At 41.4% G+C, this 17,765-nt stretch overlaps 2 protein-coding genes across 4 annotated transcripts in view; one reads left to right on the top strand and one right to left on the bottom strand.

The window, feature by feature from the left end:
* Positions 1-4,381: 4,381 nt before the first annotated feature.
* KIAA1143 lies at positions 4,382-11,370 on the bottom strand. Its single transcript, XM_001496342.6, has 3 exons — positions 11,089-11,370; positions 7,271-7,415; positions 4,382-6,353 (listed from the first exon to the last, which is right to left on the bottom strand). The coding sequence occupies exons 1-3, from the start codon at positions 11,368-11,370 to the stop codon at positions 6,139-6,141; spliced, it is 642 nt and encodes a 213-aa protein (XP_001496392.3). The 3' UTR covers positions 4,382-6,138.
* The window catches only part of KIF15 (kinesin family member 15), a 60,561-nt gene continuing 51,278 nt past the window's right edge, over positions 8,483-17,765 (top strand). The window contains exon 1 of one of the 3 annotated variants that reach the window (XM_070237859.1): positions 8,483-9,321. Coding sequence is in view for 1 of the 3 variants with exons in the window: in XM_001916788.6 (XP_001916823.1) it covers positions 11,458-11,476 (19 nt within the window). In the remaining 2 variants the exon portion in view is untranslated. Of the gene's footprint in view, positions 9,322-11,286; positions 11,477-16,381; positions 16,400-17,765 lie in introns of those variants that run through there. The other 2 variants (XM_001916788.6, XM_070237860.1) reach the window with 2 other exon arrangements.

Below are 17,765 nucleotides of genomic sequence, written 5' to 3'. Positions count from 1 at the left end.
TGTCTGGATGTACCAGTGCTTATTTACCCATTCACCTACTGAAGGACATCGTGGTTACTTCAGGTTTTAGCAATTATAGATAGAGCCACTATAAACATCTGTGTTCAGGTTTTGTCGATATAAGTTTTCAATTCCTTTGGGTAAATACCAAGGAGGGCACTTGCTGGATCATATGGTACAAGTATGTTTAGTTTTATAAGAAGGCACCAAACTGTCTTCCAAAGTGGCTGTACCATGTTGCATTCCCACCAGCAATGAATGAGAGTTCCTCTTGTTCCACATCCTTGTTAGCATTTGGTGTTAGCAGCGGTCTGGATTTTAGCTATTCTAATAGGTGTGTAGTGGTAACTCATTGTTGTTTTAATTTGCATTTCTGTGATGACATATGAGGTGGCACATCTTTCCATATGCATATTTGCCATCTGTGTGTCTTCTTTGGTGAGATGTTTGGGCAGGATGTTTCCCGACTTTTTAATTGGGTGTCTAGCTTCTGTTGCCCACAAGGTTACAGAGAAGCTCCTCTGGAGGCAGGCAGTCCTGCTGCAGTTGCACCAGAGACCCAGCTTGACTTGTTGATTCAGGGAGAAGCAAGGGCAGCGGGGAAACTGACTGTACCGCCATCTCCTCAGGGACACAGGGTAGGACAGGAAAAGTGTACCAGTGCACAGCTGGACTGGTGCAGGGGAGGAGAAGGCTGGGAAGGACTGAGAGTGCCGAGGCAGTAGGGCAGACAGTTTGTGTTCTAGGACCCCACACTGCAGGTTAAGAAGGATCCGGGCTCTGGAGAGTGGAGACTTGGGTGGGTGGGGGGAGGGGGGGCGGTGCTGAGAAGCAAGAGAAGTTATGGCTAGGCTTGGGAGGATTTGGGGAAACAGCTACACAAATATAAAGTTCAGGGTCCCCTCCTGAAGCTGAAGAACTGGGCAGTCTCCACCAGCAGCTCCTGGGACCAGGCCTGAGCTAGCTTTTGCCGGTCTCTAAGGAAACATTCAAATCAATGATGATATTAAATGGTCCCTTCTATCCCAGCTTCTGGACCCATATATGCCTAAACCTTGTTAAACCTGGGGCTGCCATTAGCCTAGAATGATTGTGGGGCCAATGGGGGGATTCCTAACCTCAGGCCTGGACAGATGCCTTCTGGCCTTTCTCCTGCCTGAAAGACTTCACGCATGCCTCGGGAGAAGCAGTAGGTTGGTGAGAGCAGAAGTCAGTCAAAAGACTGTTTCCATAGCAACATGAGGCTCTGAAGGCAAGAAACTGGGGAAGAGAGGGCCCAGGACTGGGAAAAGGGCCACAGAAATGGGAGCTTGAAAACTTACAAGACAAGCTTCCCAGTTTGACTGTTGGCTCTGGTTACCTTGAGCCATGCAGCCAGAGATGATTGCGTGTTGCAGTTTTGTGTCAAATGTAAGAACGCCTTTGGCCTGACATTGTGGAGAGACTCCCTCCTGAGCTGCAGGACTCCTACGTATTTTATTTTTTAAAATCCCTGTTTACCCCAATAGTACCTAAAGCTGCACTGTGCAATACAGTAGGCACTACTCACATGTGGCTATTTAAATTTAAATTTATTAAAATTAAACAGAAAGAAAAATTAAGTTCCTCAGTTGCTCTAGCCACATTTCAAGAGCTCAATGGCCACACGTGGCTAAGGACCGCAAACACTTCCATCATTGCAGAATATTCTATCAGACAGTGCTGGCCTTGAGGTTTGGCTTTCCCAGACGATATATTTCAAAAAGTTTTTGGAGGCCAATAGAGATTTGTTGACCTTTTACTTTGACAAGTAAGCACATTAAACTATTTATTATAACCATTATTTCATAGAACAAAGTATATTTCCAACACCAAAGAAATAAGCAAGCTATAATCTCAGAATAAAGTGTTTCTTCAGAAGAAAGGATAAGTTGGCATCTTTCACTGACACTTTTGCCCCCAGAGAAGCCCTAGGCTCCGAATTGACATTCTTGTGGCACTGCTATCTCCTAGGATTTTGGCCTCTTCAGTACTTGACACTGGTTGCCCTTGAGCCCTATCCTTGAAAAGGCATCAGGAAGGCCCTACAAGGATCTTCTTGGCCTTTTGGAAGCGATGAGCCCCTCTTAGTGCATCATGAGGTCCTCATGTCAGTATGAGTTATTACTGGTACTGTTACCTTTGATCATTTAGATAAGGTATCACCTGCCTGGTTTCTCCACTGTAAAGTTACTGGTTTTCCTTTTGTAATTAATAAGTATCTAGTGGAGGAATACTTTGAGACTAGGCAAATATTGTTTTTCAGCATATTTTTGGCCACTAATTTTGACATCTTTTGATGAATCTTGACACTACCACCTATATATTAGTTTACTATGGCTGCTTAAAAAATTGTCACAAGCGTGGTGGTTTAGAAGAACAGAAATGTCATCTCTCACAGTTCTGGAAGCCAGAAGTTTGGAATCAGTTTCGTTAGGGCTGAAGTCAAGGTGTTGGCAGGGCCGCACTCCATCTGAAGACGCATTCCATTCTTAGGGAAGAATCTGTTCCTTGCTTCTTCCAACTTCTGGTGGCTGCCAGCATCCCTTGGCTTGTAGCTGCATTACTTCCATTTCTGCCTCTGTCTTCACATTGCCTTCTCTGTGTTGAGTCTCTCTCTCTCTCATAAGGAAATGTGTGATGGTTTTTGGAGCTACTTAGATAATCCAGGATTCTCTGTCTTGAAAGCCTTAATTGAATCACACCTGCAAAACCTTTACCATATAAAGTAACATTCACCTGTTCCAGGGATTAGGACCTCTCTCTTTCAAGGCTGCCATTTTGCCCATTGCCAACTTAGTACTGTGGAATTTGCCAAATGGTGATTTTCTATTTCCATCATTCCTCCTACACTTGTTCATTAGAATTCTACTGCAAAGAATACCAATCCCTTCTCCCTCACTTACTGAATAGTTTATATCAATAAGAATTTTATTCTATGGGTTGCAATCCGCTACTATCATTATTTATTTTCTTGTTTCAGTTGTTCCAGATTTGGCCATTGGTAACTAGCATTCTACTATAAGGAAGATCTAGCCCTTTCCCCCACTTACGTCCTTTTGATATGCCCCCATTATTCCTTGAGCACTTCCTTTCTTTTGGGCACAAGATGTTCCAGGCTCATCTTTTTACTATCCTTGCCTCAGCCTGCAATCACATTATTGGCCTACCTGCCTAGCCCTGCTCATATGATCCATTCCTGAGAAGCAAGGGGGCAGTTCACTCACCTTTCTCAGCAAAACAGATCCTGCAGTTAACAGGACCCCCTCTCCTTAGAAAACAGTTTACAGAAGGGGAAGCAATTTTCTTAAGGCTGCTCAGCAGATCTCACATGCCGCTGTATCTTGGTCTTGGGCTTTCATTACAAGACGTGCTTCCTGGCTGGTAACTCCTAACACTTATATTGTTAAAAATATCACCTACAGTAAAAACTTCATCAGTATGATAAATTTCAAGATTTAAGAACTTTTAAAGTCTTTCATATTACTTGTTTAAATTTTACATCTTATCTATTATAGTTCTAACAACAGGTTTTATCAGTATTTTTCAAATGTGAGTGAGCACCAGAACCACTGGCAGGCTTGTTACAGAGAATGCTGGGCCCTACCCCCAAAGTTTCTGATTCAGTAGGCAAGCCCTGAGAATTTGCTTTTTAAGTTCCCAGGGGGTGCTGATGCCACTAGCCCAGGATCAACACTTTGAGAACCACTGGTCTATTGGGGAAAAAAAAACACATTAGAGAAACTCTCATTCATTTAACTATGCTAACTATGCTCTCAATATGCTAGGTACTGTTCTGGGTACTGAGGATACAGTGGTGAACAAGACCAAGTCCTTTTGCTCAAGCCTCCCACCTCTAGATATTAAGATATATTAAAAGTTACAGTAATTAAAAAAGTGTGGTGTTGGTACGAGAATAGATACAGCAATGATACAGATTAGAAAAAACCCTGGCTTACATAACGTGAGTATACATTAAAGGCAGACAGTATTGCAGAACGGCTTCAGGACTAGTCTGTGTAATAGAGAGAGCCTATTTCGGGGCTCCCTAGCCCACTCACATGAGTCACTTTCGAGTATTCTTTACACTAGGTCTTAAAATGGGAAAAGATAACTGTGGCACCAAATTCATGATACGGCTGCTCTGAAACTCATCATTTCCGACGATGTGGCTGGTGAAGGATGGGATCTTCACGAGTCCCCAGTTTTGGTTGACTTGTATTAATGAGGAAAATTGTTATTAAGCAAGGTCTTGAGGAGTTACCTGGAAACACTGATTTTACCGTGCTTCTCTCCTTTGCCTACCCCAACACTTAATAGAAATTTCTCATTCAGATGGCCTTTCAAATAAGTGAGACAGAGATGTGGTTCTAGGACAATTAATTATTCAAGAAAAAATATACCAAATAAATTCCAGATGGAAGAAAGTTTAACATATAAAAAACACAAACAAAACAAAGAACAAGAGAATACAGGTGATTCTTTATCTGATACAGAGGTTGGGAAACAGAACAATGAAAAAACCTCATAGACTACATAATTTACAAATTAGTAAGAAAAATATGATTATACTAATGGAAAATGAACAAAAAGTTAATTTTAAAAAGAAATACAAAATAGTCTGTTAACATATGATAAACAGTTAAGCCTCCTTGGTAAATCAAAGGAAATGCAATTAAATTTAAGTATTAAACACCATTTTTGAGGCCAGCCTCATGGCCTAGTTGTTAAGTTCAGTGTGCTCTGCTTTGGCAACCCAGGTTTGGTTCCTGGGTGCAGACCTACACCACTTATTGGCTGCCAGGTTGTGGTGGCAACCCACATACAAAATAGAGGAAGACTGGCATGGATGTTAGCTCAGGGCGAATCTTCCTCAAGCAAAAAGAGGAAGATTGGCAACAGATGTTAGCTGAGGGCCAGTCTTCCTCACCAAAACAAAACAAAACAAAACAAACCCACTATTTTCAATACATTAAGTTCATAAAAATGAAAAGGCTGGTGCACTGTTATCATGGATGAGGTGAAGTGGGCTTTTGTAGATGGTAAATGAATAAAATGGTAAAAACCTCTCTAGAAAGCAATTTGAAAGCAAGCATCAAAAGCTTTAAAAATATTCAAATACTTTGATCCAGCAATTCTACCACCAGTGATTCATTCTAAGGAAATCATCAGAAAACACTTGGAGGTTTCTGTACAAGCACATTTGACCAGTGTATCACCTAGGCTGCATGTAACAGAAACCTGACAAAGACTTAAATAAGAGGGTGTGGATTCTTCTCATGTATCAAGAAGTCTAGAGGCTAGCAGTCCAAGGCTGGTTCGGCAGCTCCTCGAGGCATGCCATCAGGAGCCAAGCTCCTTGAATCTTTCCACTGTAACACCCAGACAAAGCGGCTGCCTTCCTTATGCCCAAAAATGGCTCCAGTACTCCCAGGTTTCATGTCTGTCCTCCAGGCAAGATGAAGAGAGGACAAAGGCTCATTCTTGCCAAATCTGTCCTTTTGTATCAAAAAACCTAGTAGCTTCATTAAGCAGATTTCCACTTCTTTCTCTCTTTTTCTTTACAGTGTTACCAACTATAGTCACCATGTTATACACTAGATCCTCACTTGTACAAGCTCCACTTGTCTCTCTCGTCAGAGCTGTCACACGGCTACCCTTAGCAGGAGCTGGGGAGGTATTCCTAACTAGCACATTGTCGTCTCTCCCATCAAAGTGAGGAAGGATACAACAGGGGATCTGTTTAATTACAAAATCCTCTGTAGCTATTAATGTTAGGTTTTTGAATTTTACTGACCTGGAAAAAGGCTCACAATATAATGTCAAGTGAGAAGCAGGACAGAGAACATACACAATACAATCTCAATTTTGTTTAAAAAAATATAATTTACATAACATACACACCCCACACATGGGAAATAACAAAATGTTAATAGTTAATGTCTACAGAGTTAGCATTTCAAGTCAAAGGGGTATTGATGGATGGACATAGTTTTATCTTACTAAATTTTTTCTGCATTTTCTAAAATGAACTTGTATTATTTTTATAGTAGAAGAAAATGTTATTTTAAAAAACACCCCATAAACTTTTAAAGAAGACTAAGTCCAAAACGTTGACACTTATTCATTTTCATCTTCGTTGTTGAAAGAAAGGAGGCTGTTGTTTTTGACTTGCTTTTGTGAGTTCTTTTTAACGGAGTCCTGCTTACGTATTTCATCTTCATTTGTCTTCTTCTTTTTTGAGCTTGCTGTTAAACCTGAGTATTTTTCATCTGAGGAGCGCTTGACTGGTTTTCGATACATGATTCTTCCATCAGCTGAAGCTGGTTCTTCATCTGCAGCAAAAACAAAGATAAAGAACTTTCTTCTCTCCCCATTATTCTGCCTTTATTGGAGAGTCAAACTGCAAGAAAATCTCATACCGTATTTAAGGATGTTCTTGAATCAATTCAGTCTGGTCTTCTCCACTGCGTCTAGCTTTATGCCCACAAGACATGCAGTCACTTCATAAAAACTCACTTACTGAAGTACTCCATTACATTGCCAGTCCCAATGAATTAAAATCAGCCTGTATTTTTAAGTATTTTGAAAAGCGATTGTTTGGAACTCCAGCACTTTCCCCTAAAGCTATGTAATAAATATTTAGGAAGAATGAAAAATATACTATATGGCATACTACACTTCAGGCAGTAATAAATAGACCTCTTTTGACAAGTCTGGAACCATAAGCACTTATATTTTTTTAAAACAGAATGTTTTTACTGAAATTCACACTTAATCCTCATAACAACCCAATAAGGTAGGCACAATTATCATTCCCATTTTACTGATGAGGTGACTGAGGCTGAGAAATTAAATAACTTGTTCCAGGTCACATATCTGGTTAAGCGTTAAAGCCAAAGTTTGACCCTGGGACTGTCTCCTTCAAGCATACCATACTGTACATAAAATAATTTCAGGGCCGGCCCGGTGGTGCAGCGGTTAAGTGCACATGTTCCACTTTGGTGGCCCAGGGTTCGCTGGTTCAGATTCTGGGTGTGGGCATGGTACCACCTGGCAAGCCATGCTGTGATAGGCATCCCACATATAAAGAGAGGAAGATGGGCATGGATGTTAGCTCAGGGCCAGTCTTCCTCAGCAAAAAGAGGAGGACTGGTAGCAGTTAGCTCAGGGCTAATCTTCTTCTTCAAAAAAAAGTTCACACTCTAGGCTCCTTAAATTGTTAGAAAAACCAGATTACTTTCAGACATACCTGCTTTGGCAGCCTTTATTTCTGCTTTAATTTTCATGACTTCTTCAGCTGACAGATCTCCCTTTTTTAAAACCACCACTTGAGGCTGTTCATCTTCTTTGTCACTGTGATCACCATCTTCATCCGGGAGCTGAAGCTGGATCCTCTAGGGGAAAACACAAGTCACGTGTAGGTAGCTGACCTTGAACCAAAACAAATACAACCACTGTCTCTGAGAAACTGTAATTACTCAAGTGAGAAGGGTAACTTTATTGACTAAATGTGTTTGGCAATGAATTTTCAAGTAACTCTTAAGAGCCTAACCTCACTGCACCAGGGAAGAGGTCTACCTGCCAGTTACCCTGGAATGCCTGTCCCGTGGGATTGATTTCCATTTCAGCAGGACCCAGCTGCAGTTCCCAGTGTCAGGGGCCCTCTCTTGCGGCAGTGCCGGCACTCCCAGCCTACTCAGGGCAGAGCCGAACCACATCGGTTCTCTCTGCAGGTCATCAACCCTTTTCACTTCCCTCTCAAAGAGCGACAAACATAGTCCACCACCACCACATACAGAAAGCAGCAGCGAAAGGGACCTTTTCTCCCACCTCTGCTCATCTCTCCTCCCTTCCAAGAGCTTGTTTGGTGGGTTTCCTATCAGCTGTTTTCTAAGTGTATGAAAATAAAGAGGTATATAAAATATTTTGTATACTAACAGATAGTGTACATACTACTACATGACTTGCTTTCTTTTCTTTTTAAATTATGAAATTTCCCAAACATAAAAAAGTACAGAGAATAACATAACAGAAACCATGTACTCACTATACACATGTAACAAATGGTAACATTTGGCCAGTTGATTCAGATTTTTAAAAATGTCAGCCACCATAAAAGCCTCACTCCCCTACCTTTATTACTAAAAAATATATTTGCACAATTCCTTGAAATACATATGGAATTATCTACTTTTAAAAATTGCTGTCTAGTATTTAATTATGTAGATGGTCATCTCATGGTTTATTTGACCAGTATGTTGTAAATAAAAATTTTGTTGTTTCTAGTTTTTTTCTACTATGATAAAAATTTTGCACGTTTTTGTTCACTTCTGTGATCTTACATGTAAGATAAATTCCTAGAAGTGGAATCGCTGGGTTGAAAGGCCTGCACACCCATCACACGCTATTCAAACAGCTTGTTAGTCCTCTTCTCACAGAACCTTCCTTGTCTCCCAAACAGGAAACAAAGCCCTGCAGGATCTGGCGTCCGCCCACAGCCACAGCTTGTCCTTCGCTGTGCTCATGGCCTCTGGATTCCAGCCAGGTTTGAGGACTGCAGATCATGAACGTATTAGCTCCTTTGCCTCCTCCGCCTCTGAACAAGTACCCAGTGCCTAAAAAGCCCCACTGACCCTGGCCAGCTCCTACTCAAGCTGCCTTCTAGACTTAGATCTTTCAGAAGTGCTTTCCTGATCTCACCTCCTCTTATTGCTCACACTGTGTCTAGCTCATAGGTAGCATGTACCACACTGCATTATCAATGTTTTTCTCTCTGACTCCAGTATGAAAGCTCCTTTGAGAGAGGTACTGTGTGTTTCATCTCCGTATCTAGAGGCACAGGGCCTGGCAAATAGCAGGGACTCAAGAAATATTTGTTGATCTGCTCACGAATGACCAATAGGATGAAAAATGATGAACTACCTGAAGCCCCGGCAAGTTACTCACAGGCACATTCATCCATTCTGTCTACATCCCAAGTCTGCTCAATCGCTTGACAAGTACATTTCTCTTTAATCATAGCCATGTTAGTTCAGATTATTCATTATTTTTGCCTATTTTTTCTGAAAGTTTCCAATAAATTACCACAAACAAGTAGGTAATTATTAAGTACTTTTAGCCAAGGAAATGGGAAAGTCAGATAAAATCATTCCTGGTGTTCATTAGATTGAGAATCATTAATTCTGACTCTCTTCTCTTACTGTTTACACAACTGGCTGGAAAACAAGAGAAAGTCTAAGGAACGGTGGCAGCAGCCACTGAGGACTGCTCAAAGCCACTCCTGAATTAACTCTCAAGAAGGTGAATAAGATGATTTAGTTCAATTATATGCTTTCCCATGAAACTCTTCTTTTTGTTAACATATCACTAGAATGATGATTATATGCCAAACTAAGAATGAAGGTGGCTTCACAAATACAGAAGCATGGGGTATCTCTCTATGGAAGAGTCTCGTTTAAATAAGCCCAAATCACTGATATTAATTGGGAAGCTTTCCCGCCCCAGAGTTCTCCTAAGATAGCATTCCAAGCTATAATCTTCAAGGTGTTAACTATGTACACGTGATCATCACTAGGACCTCAAACAAACTATAAAATTAGGTCTTATATTCTTCTCATTGCTGAATCCATGTCCCTTTTCCAAACCTTATCCTCTTTGTCATCAACACCATTTTTGTCCTAGGGATCAGTCATTGCCTGATCGTGTTATCTCTAACCAAAAATGACTCTTTGCTGCCTACTGAATAGTCCACATGGCCTCACTTCAATCACCTCTACATACAGTCCATGACTCACCATCTCTACACCTTTACCCATGCCATTCCTTCCATCTCTACCTGCTGAACTGCCCATGCTCAAGATTCAGTCTAAATATCCCCTCCTTCATGAAGCCTTGCCTGATGACAAGCACAGTCATCTAACCAATCTAACTAGTCACCCAGTACTTGGTGCCAGGCACTGTGCTAGGGGCTGGGAAAATACAGAGGAATTAAGATATTAACTTAGAGAGTTCGATTTAGTGGTGGAGAGACAAAGGAGAGCCAGTAGCTGCAATGCAAAATAATGAGCATTACAGATAAGACATGGACAAAGTGAAGAGAAGAACAGAAGAGGAGTAACTGGGAGAGCATCAAAGAGCTTCAGAGACGTGATGACTTTCGCAGGCAGAGACGAGGCAGGCAAGAAGGTGTTAAAGAATATGGCATTTTGGAGATCCATCTCCTTGTCCTTTCAGTGCCTGGCACAGTGCCTGGGTTTAGCACAGAGTCACTGGATTGAGTAATTTCACACAAGTCAGTCTTGTCTCCTCTAAGCTCTAAGTGACTTGAAGGGTGAGTCTTAGGGCCAAGTGCTAGACACAAAGTCCTAAATAAATTCTCTATTTCTCCAGACATCCCCTTAGCATAACAGTCTCTTCCTACTGAAAGAAGCCGGGCAGGTTTTGGTGTGAACCAGTTAAGGTCGAAGCCTGGGAGGGCTCATAGATTGGCTCCCTCTGAAATCCATCCCTAAACTATTCATGTGTGGCTCTTTCCTGAAACTCCTCCTCTTCTACTCAGATCCAAGATGTTCAAGGCTTTTGCTTTTTAAAAAAATATGCCTACTTTTTTTGGCAACAACAAAGCACAGGAACAGATCCAGGGCATTCCTCCGAAGATTCCTCCAGACTCTAGGACATCACGTCATTTGATGGAGCGGCCCCAGTTTCTTTATCCGGAAAACGGGACGACGCTACCACTCACTCTGCTAACTACAGATTTTAGGATAACCAAGTGAGAAAGAAGACACAAGAAAGTGATCTTTCTTAACCATCTTATCAAGGACGAGGCGCTCTACCTGCGTCGGGTCATTTTCAAGAACACAGTAGCACTCTGAAAACGACAAAAAAAACTTCCTGGGCGCAAGAGACTGTAATTGTTTGAAGAGCACCCGCTTGGGGTCCGAGGTCCACCCGTATCGGGGGCTGGGCGCAGGTGATCCGTCAGCACCTGGCCTCCAAGGAGGGGCAGAAGCCGGAAGTGGCGGGGCGGGCGGAGTTTCTGATGCAACGCGACCGGCCTGGGCTCACCTTGGTCTCGACGGTGGGCCCTTCCCTGTAGCCGACCCTCTCCTTGAAGCGAGCCAGGAACGCCGGCTCGGCTGGCCGCACGTACGACACCTGGTTCCGCTTGCTCATGGCTGCTCCGGGGCAAAACAAGCTCCCCGGACCGCCTAGACAATGTACAGAAGTGACGGCGCCGACTTGTGACGTCACGTAGCCCCCGCCCCCTGGCGCGAGGCCGGGCAACATGGCGGCCTCCGTGCTGGCGTCAACGTCCCAGCCGAGCGCCAAATTCAAATTCGCGGCCATCTTGAGCGAGTGGAAACCAGGTACGCTGCGCGGCTGGAGGTTAGGGCGTCGGCTGCGTTGGTCTCGGGATCGAGGTTTGGGGGTGCCATGGCGCCTGGCTGCAAAAGTAAGTAAGGAGCCTCGGCTTCGTGACCCGGTCCCTGCCCACAAATACAAGTGTGGAAGAACGGCCGTCCTGGCCGGCCGCAGGGGTCCCTCCTGAGCGTGAAGCGCAGGAGCGGACTAGCGGCCGCGGGCGCTGGGAATCTCCGTCCCTCAAAGACAACACGCCGACGGAACGGCTCTCTTTTCCGTCTGTCTGGGCGCACGCTCCGAGCCAGGCCCAGTTCCGGGCGCTTGGGTCAAGCAGTGAACCAGAAACGAGGGCCCTCCTCCAGGAGCCTCGCCCCCAGCCACCTGCGCCTTCTTCCCTCAGCCTCCGTCCTGCCGTTTCGTCGCCAGCCTCTTCCCGTGTCCCGCCGGGGCTGCCTGTCTCCCGCTCCTGCGTGTTTCCACCTTACGACCTTCGCGAAGGGGGCGCTTCACGATCCAAGCACGGCTTTCACTTCGGGAGGGCCCGCTGTAGACTCTGCTCAGATAAGGGGCGTTTAAAGCACAGGATCCAGCCGTTCTTTATATGCTCACAATCCCTGTTTTCTCAAGGAGACCCGTTCCATTTCTTTTTTCAGGGAGGGGAGCCCTGTCATTTTTGCTTTTGATAAACCTTTCAATTTTTACTACTTTCTTGGTCCTCTGCTGTTCCTGTGTATCCTGTGTACTGTTCTACTGTACCTCAGTACAGAAAGCTGACAATCTCTGACATTGTCTAATCCTTTAAGGAGTTTAGTTTTTTAAAGCTGATTTTGAGCTGATTTGATGGATCTCAGTGAATGATATGAATGGCAATGAGAAGGAGCCTATGTGAGAAGATTGAAGAAAGTGTGAACTTTTTAGTATTGACCTTTTCAACAATGTTAATGCTTCTTTTTTTAAAAAAATTTTTTTTATTGAGTTAATGATAGGTTACAATCTTGTGAAATTTCAGTTGTACGTTATTGTCAGTCGTGTTGTAGGTGCACCCCTTCACCCTTTGTGCCCTCCCCCTACCCCGTTTCCCCTGGTAGTCACTAATCTGTTCTCTTTGTCTACTTGTTTAAATTCCTCATATGAGTAGAGTCATACAGAGATTGTCCTTCTCTATGTGGCTTATTTCACTTAGCATAATTCCCTCAAGGTCCATCCATGTTGTTGCGAATGGGACGATTTTATTCTTTTTTACTGCTGAGTAGTATTCCATTGTGTATACATACCATGTCTTCTTTAACCAGTCATCAGTTGATGGGCACTTAGGTTGCTTTCATGTCTTCACTACTGTAAATAATGCTGCAATGAACATAGGGGTGCATGGGACTTTTGGAATTGCTGACTTCAAGTTCTTTGGATAGATACCCAGTAGTGGGATGGCTGGGTCATATGGTATTTCTATTTTTAATTTTTTGAGAAATCTCCATACTGTTTTCCATAGTGGCTGCACCAGTTTGCATTCCCACCAACAGTGTATGAGGGTTCCTTTTTCTCCACAACCTCTCCAACATTTATTTTTAGTTTTGGTTATTTTTGTCATTCTAACGGGTGTAAGGTGCTATCTTAGTGTAGTTTTGATTTGCATTTCCCTGATGATCAGTGATGATGGACATCTTTTCGGGTGCCTATTGGCCATCCATATTTCTTCTTTGGAGAAATGTCTGCTCATGTCTCCTGCCCATTTTTTGATTGGGTTGTTTGATTTTTTTGTTGTTGAGTTGTGTGAGTTCTTTATATATTATGGATATTAAGCGTTTGTCAGATATATGACTTGCAAATATCTTTTCCCAGGTAGTGGGTTGTTTTCTTGTTTCAATCCTGTTTTCCCTTGCCTTGAAGAAGCTCTTTAGTCTGATGAAGTCCCATTTGTTTATTCTTTCTATTGTTTCCCTTGTCTGAGGAGACATGGTGTCTGAAAAGATCCTTTTAATACTGATGTCAAACAGTGTACTGCCTACATTTTCTTCTAGAAGCTTTATGGTTTCAGGTCTTACCTTTAGGTCTTTGATCCATTTTGAGTTTATTTTTGTGAATGGTGAAAAAGAATGGTCAATTTTCGTTCTTTTACATGTGGCTTTCCAGTGTCCCCAGCCCCATTTGTTGAAAAAATATTCTTTTCTCCATTGTATGCCCTCAGCTCCTTTGTCAAAGATTAGCTGTCCATAGATGTGTGGTTTTATTTCTGGGCTTTCAATTCTGATCCATTGATCTGTGCATCTGTTTTTGTACCAGTACCATGCTGTTTTGATTACTGTAGCTTTGTAGTATGCTTTGAAGTCAGGGATTGTGATGCCTCTAGCTTTGTTCTTCTTTCTCAGGATTGCTTTAGCAATTCGGGGTCTTTTGTTGCCCCATATGAATTTTAGGATTCTTTGTTCTATTTCTGTAAAGAATGTCATTGGGATTCTGATTGGGATAGCGTCGAATCTCTAGATTACTTTAGGTAGTATGGACATTTTAACTATGTTTATTCTTCCAATCCATGTGTGTGGAATGTCTTTCCATCTCTTTATGTCGTCATCAATTTCTTCAAGAAAGTCTGGTAGTTTTCGTTGTATAGATCTTTCACTTCCTTGGTTAAATTTATCCCAAGGTGTTTTATTCTTTTTGTTGCGATTATGAATGGTATTGTGTTTTTGAGTTCTTCTGTTAGTTCATTGTTAGCGTATAGAAACGCTACTGATTTATATATGTTGATTTTATACCCTGCAACTTTGCTGTAGCTGTTGATTGTTTCTAATAGTTTTCCCATGGATTCTTTGGGGTTTTCTATATATAAGATCATGTCGTCTGCAAACAGCAAGAGTTTTACTTCTTCATTGACTATTTAGATTCCTTTTATTTCCTTTTCCTGCCGAATTGCTTTGGCCAACACCTCCAGTACTATGTTGAATAAGAGTGGTGAAAGTGGGCACCCTTGTCTTGTTCCTGTTCTCAGAGGGATGGGTTTCAGTTTTTGTCCGTTGAGTATGATGTTGGCTGTGGGTTTGTCATATATGGCCTTTATTATGTTGAGATACTTTCCTTCTATACCCATTCTGTTGAGGGTGTTTATCATAAATGGATGTTGGATCTTGTCAAATGCTTTCTCTGCATCTATTGAGATGATCATGTGGTTTTTGTTTCTCATTTTGTTAATGTAGTGAATCATGTTGATTGACTTGCAGATGTTGAACCATCCCTGTGTCCCTGGTATAAATCCCACTTGATCATGGTGTGTAATCTTTTTGATGTATTGCTGTATTCGGTTTGCCAGAATTTTGTTGAGGATTTTTGCATCTATGTTCATCGGTAATATTGGCCTGTAGTTTTCCTTCTTTGTGTTGTCCTTGTCAGGTTTGGGGATCAGAGTGATGTTGGCTTCATAGAATGTGTTAGAGAGTGCTCCATCTTCCTCGATTTTCTGGAATAGTTTGCGAAGGATAGGTATTAAATCTTCTTTGAATGTTTGGTAGAATTCTCCAGAGAAGCCATCTGGTCCTGGACTCTTATTTTTGGGGAGGTTTTTGATTACTGTTTCTATTTCTTTACTTGTGATTGGTCTATTCAGATTCTCTATTTCTTCCTGATTCAGTTTGGGGAGGTTGTAAGAGTCTAGGAATTTATCCATTTTTTCTAGGTTGTTCAATTTGTTGGCATATAGTTTTTTATAGTATTCTCTTATGATCCTTTATATTTCTTTGGTATCTGTTGTGATTTCTCCTCTCTTGTTTCTAATTTTATTTATTTGAGACTTCTCTGTTTTTCTTAGTGAGTCTGGCTAAGGGTTTATCGATTTTGTTAATTTTTTCGAAGAACCAACTCTTTGTTTCATTGATCCTTTCTACTGTCTTTTTTGTTTCAATATCATTTATTTCTGCTCTAGTTTTTATTATTTCCCTCCTTCTACTGACTTTGGGCTTTGTTTGTTCTTCTTTATCTAATTCTGTTAGGTGTCATTTGAGGTTGTTTATGTGAGATTTTTCTTGCTTATTGAGGTGAGCCTGTATTGCAATGAATTTCCCTCTTAGGACTGCTTTTGCTGTGTCCCAAATGAGTTGGTATGGCGTGGTTTCATTTTCATTTGTCTCCAGATAATATTTGATTTCTTCTTTAATTTCTTCAATAATCCATTGTTTGTTCAGTAGCATGTTGTTTAGTCTCCACATTTTTGGCCCTTTCCCAGCTTTATTCTTGTAGTTGATTTCTAGTTTCATAGCATTATCATCTGAAAAGATGCTCGATATTATTTCCACCCTCTTGAATTTATTGATGCTTGCTTTGTTTCCCAAGATATGGTCTATCCTTGAGAATGTTCCATGCGTGCTTGAGAAGAATGTGTAACCTGCTGTTTTTGGATGAAGTGTTCTATATGTATCTATTAAGTCCATCTGGTCTAATTTTTCATTTAATTCTATAATTTCCTTGTTGATTTTCCTGTCTGGATGATTTATCCATTGGTGTTAATGGGGTGTTGAGGTCCCCTACTATTATTGTATTGTTGTTGATGTCTCCTTTTAGTTTTGTTAATAGTTGCTTTACAAATTTTGGTGCTCCTGTGTTGGGTGCGTATATATTTATAAGTGTTATGTCATCTTGATGGAGAGTCCCTTTTAGCATTATATATTGCCCCTCTTTGTCTGTCTTTATCTGTTTTGCTTTGAAGTCTACTTTGTCTGATATAAGTATGGCAACACCTGCTTTCTTTTGTTCATTATTAGCTTGGAGTATTGTCTTCCATCCCTGCACTCTGAGTCTGTGTTTGTCTGTGGGGCTGAGGTGTGTTTCCTGGAGGCAGCATATTGTTGGGTCTTGTTCTTTGATCCATCTTGCCACTCTGTGTCTTTTGATTGGAGAGTTCAATCCGTTTACATTTAGAGTGATTATTGAAACGTGGGGGCCTACCACTGCCATTTTATCACTTGTTTTCCAGTTCTCTTGCATTTCCTTTGTTTCTCGTCCCATGATTTTTGGATTCCTAATTCAGGTAGGTAAATTTCTGTATTGACTTTCTTCTTGTTTGTAATTTGTGTCTTTATTCTTGTTATTTGTTTAATGGTTACCAGCTGGTTTGTATAACACATCTCATAGATGAGATAGTTCTTTTTCTGATAGCCTCTTATTTCCTTAAATTAAAACATTCCATCCCTTTTCTCTTCCCCTTCTCGGTTGTTATTGTCAGATTTATTTTTTTCCTCTTCCTTCTTGAGTTGTGAGTTTGTGGTTAAAATGCCAGGATTATATTTATTCTTGGTGTTTCCCTTCCTTTTATCTTTAATGTTTTATTTAACTTTTGCTAACCTGTTCTGATGGAGAGCTGCTACTTTTTGTTATTGTCCTTCTACTTATCTCCTTTGTTCTAGGTTTTGTAACCCCTGTCCTTTTTTTGATTTTTCGGGTATGAGGGTCTTCCTGAGCATTTCTTGAAGAGGAGGTCTTATGGCAATGAACTCCCTTAACTTGTTTATCTGGGAAAGTTTTTATTTCTCCATCGTATTTGAAGGATATTGTCGCTGGGTAGAGTATTCCTGGCTGCAGGTGTTTGTCCTTCAGAGTTTTAAATATATCATTCCATTCTCTTCTAGCCTGTAAGGTATCTGCTGAGGAATTTGCTGGGGGTTCCTTTGTAGATTATTTTCTTTGTCGTTGACTTTTGCTAGCTTCACTACTATATGCCTTGGGGTTGGTCTTCTTACACTGATAAAGTTTGGAGATCTATTGGCTTCTGTCACATGAAGTTCCATCTCTCTCCCCAGGTTTGGAAAGTTCGCAGCTATTATTTCTTTGAACAGACTTTCTGCCTCCTTCTCCTTCTCTTCTCTCTCGGGTATACCTATAATCCTTATGTTGCATCTCCTAATTGAGTCGGATAATTCTCGGAGAGTTTCTTCATTTCTTTTTAGTCTTAGTTCTCTCTCCTCCTCTGCCTGCAGCATTTCTATATTCCTGTCCTCCAAATTGCTAATTCTGTCCTCCATATTATTGACCCTACTGTTCAGAGAGTCCAGATTTTTCTTAATCTCCTCCATTGTGTTCTTCATCCCCAGTATTTCTGATTGGTTCTTCTTTATAGTATCAAACTCTTTTCTGACAAAGCTCCTGAACTCGTTGAGCTGTCTATCTGAATTCTCTTTTAACTGGCTGAGTTTTTAAATAATGGCTGTTTTGAATTCATCATCATTTAGGTTATAGATTTCATTGTCTTTGGGATTGTTTTCTGGGTACTTGTCATTTGCCTTCTGTTCTGGAGATTTAATATATTTTTTCATACTGTTTGATGGCGTGGATTTGTGCCTCCGCATAGAGATAGAGTTTAGTTACTGCTTCAACTTGTTTCAGTTGCTGTGGGTGGC

Source organism: Equus caballus, chromosome 16 (genome assembly GCF_041296265.1).
Source record: "Equus caballus isolate H_3958 breed thoroughbred chromosome 16, TB-T2T, whole genome shotgun sequence".
NCBI lineage: Eukaryota > Metazoa > Chordata > Mammalia > Perissodactyla > Equidae > Equus > Equus caballus.
The sequence above is the reverse complement of the archived record's forward strand: the minus strand, read 5'-3'. Positions and strand labels throughout refer to the sequence as shown.

Coding starts and splice junctions, on each gene's coding strand:
- KIAA1143 (XM_001496342.6), bottom strand. CDS start 11,370: ATGGCCGCGAATTTGAATTTGGCGCTCGGCTGGGACGTTGACGCCAGC. Junction 7,416..11,088: donor GGCCCACCGTCGAGACCAAG/GTGAGCCCAGGC, acceptor GTTTTCCCCTAG/AGGATCCAGCTTCAGCTCCC. Junction 6,354..7,270: donor AATAAAGGCTGCCAAAGCAG/GTATGTCTGAAA, acceptor TTTTTGCTGCAG/ATGAAGAACCAGCTTCAGCT.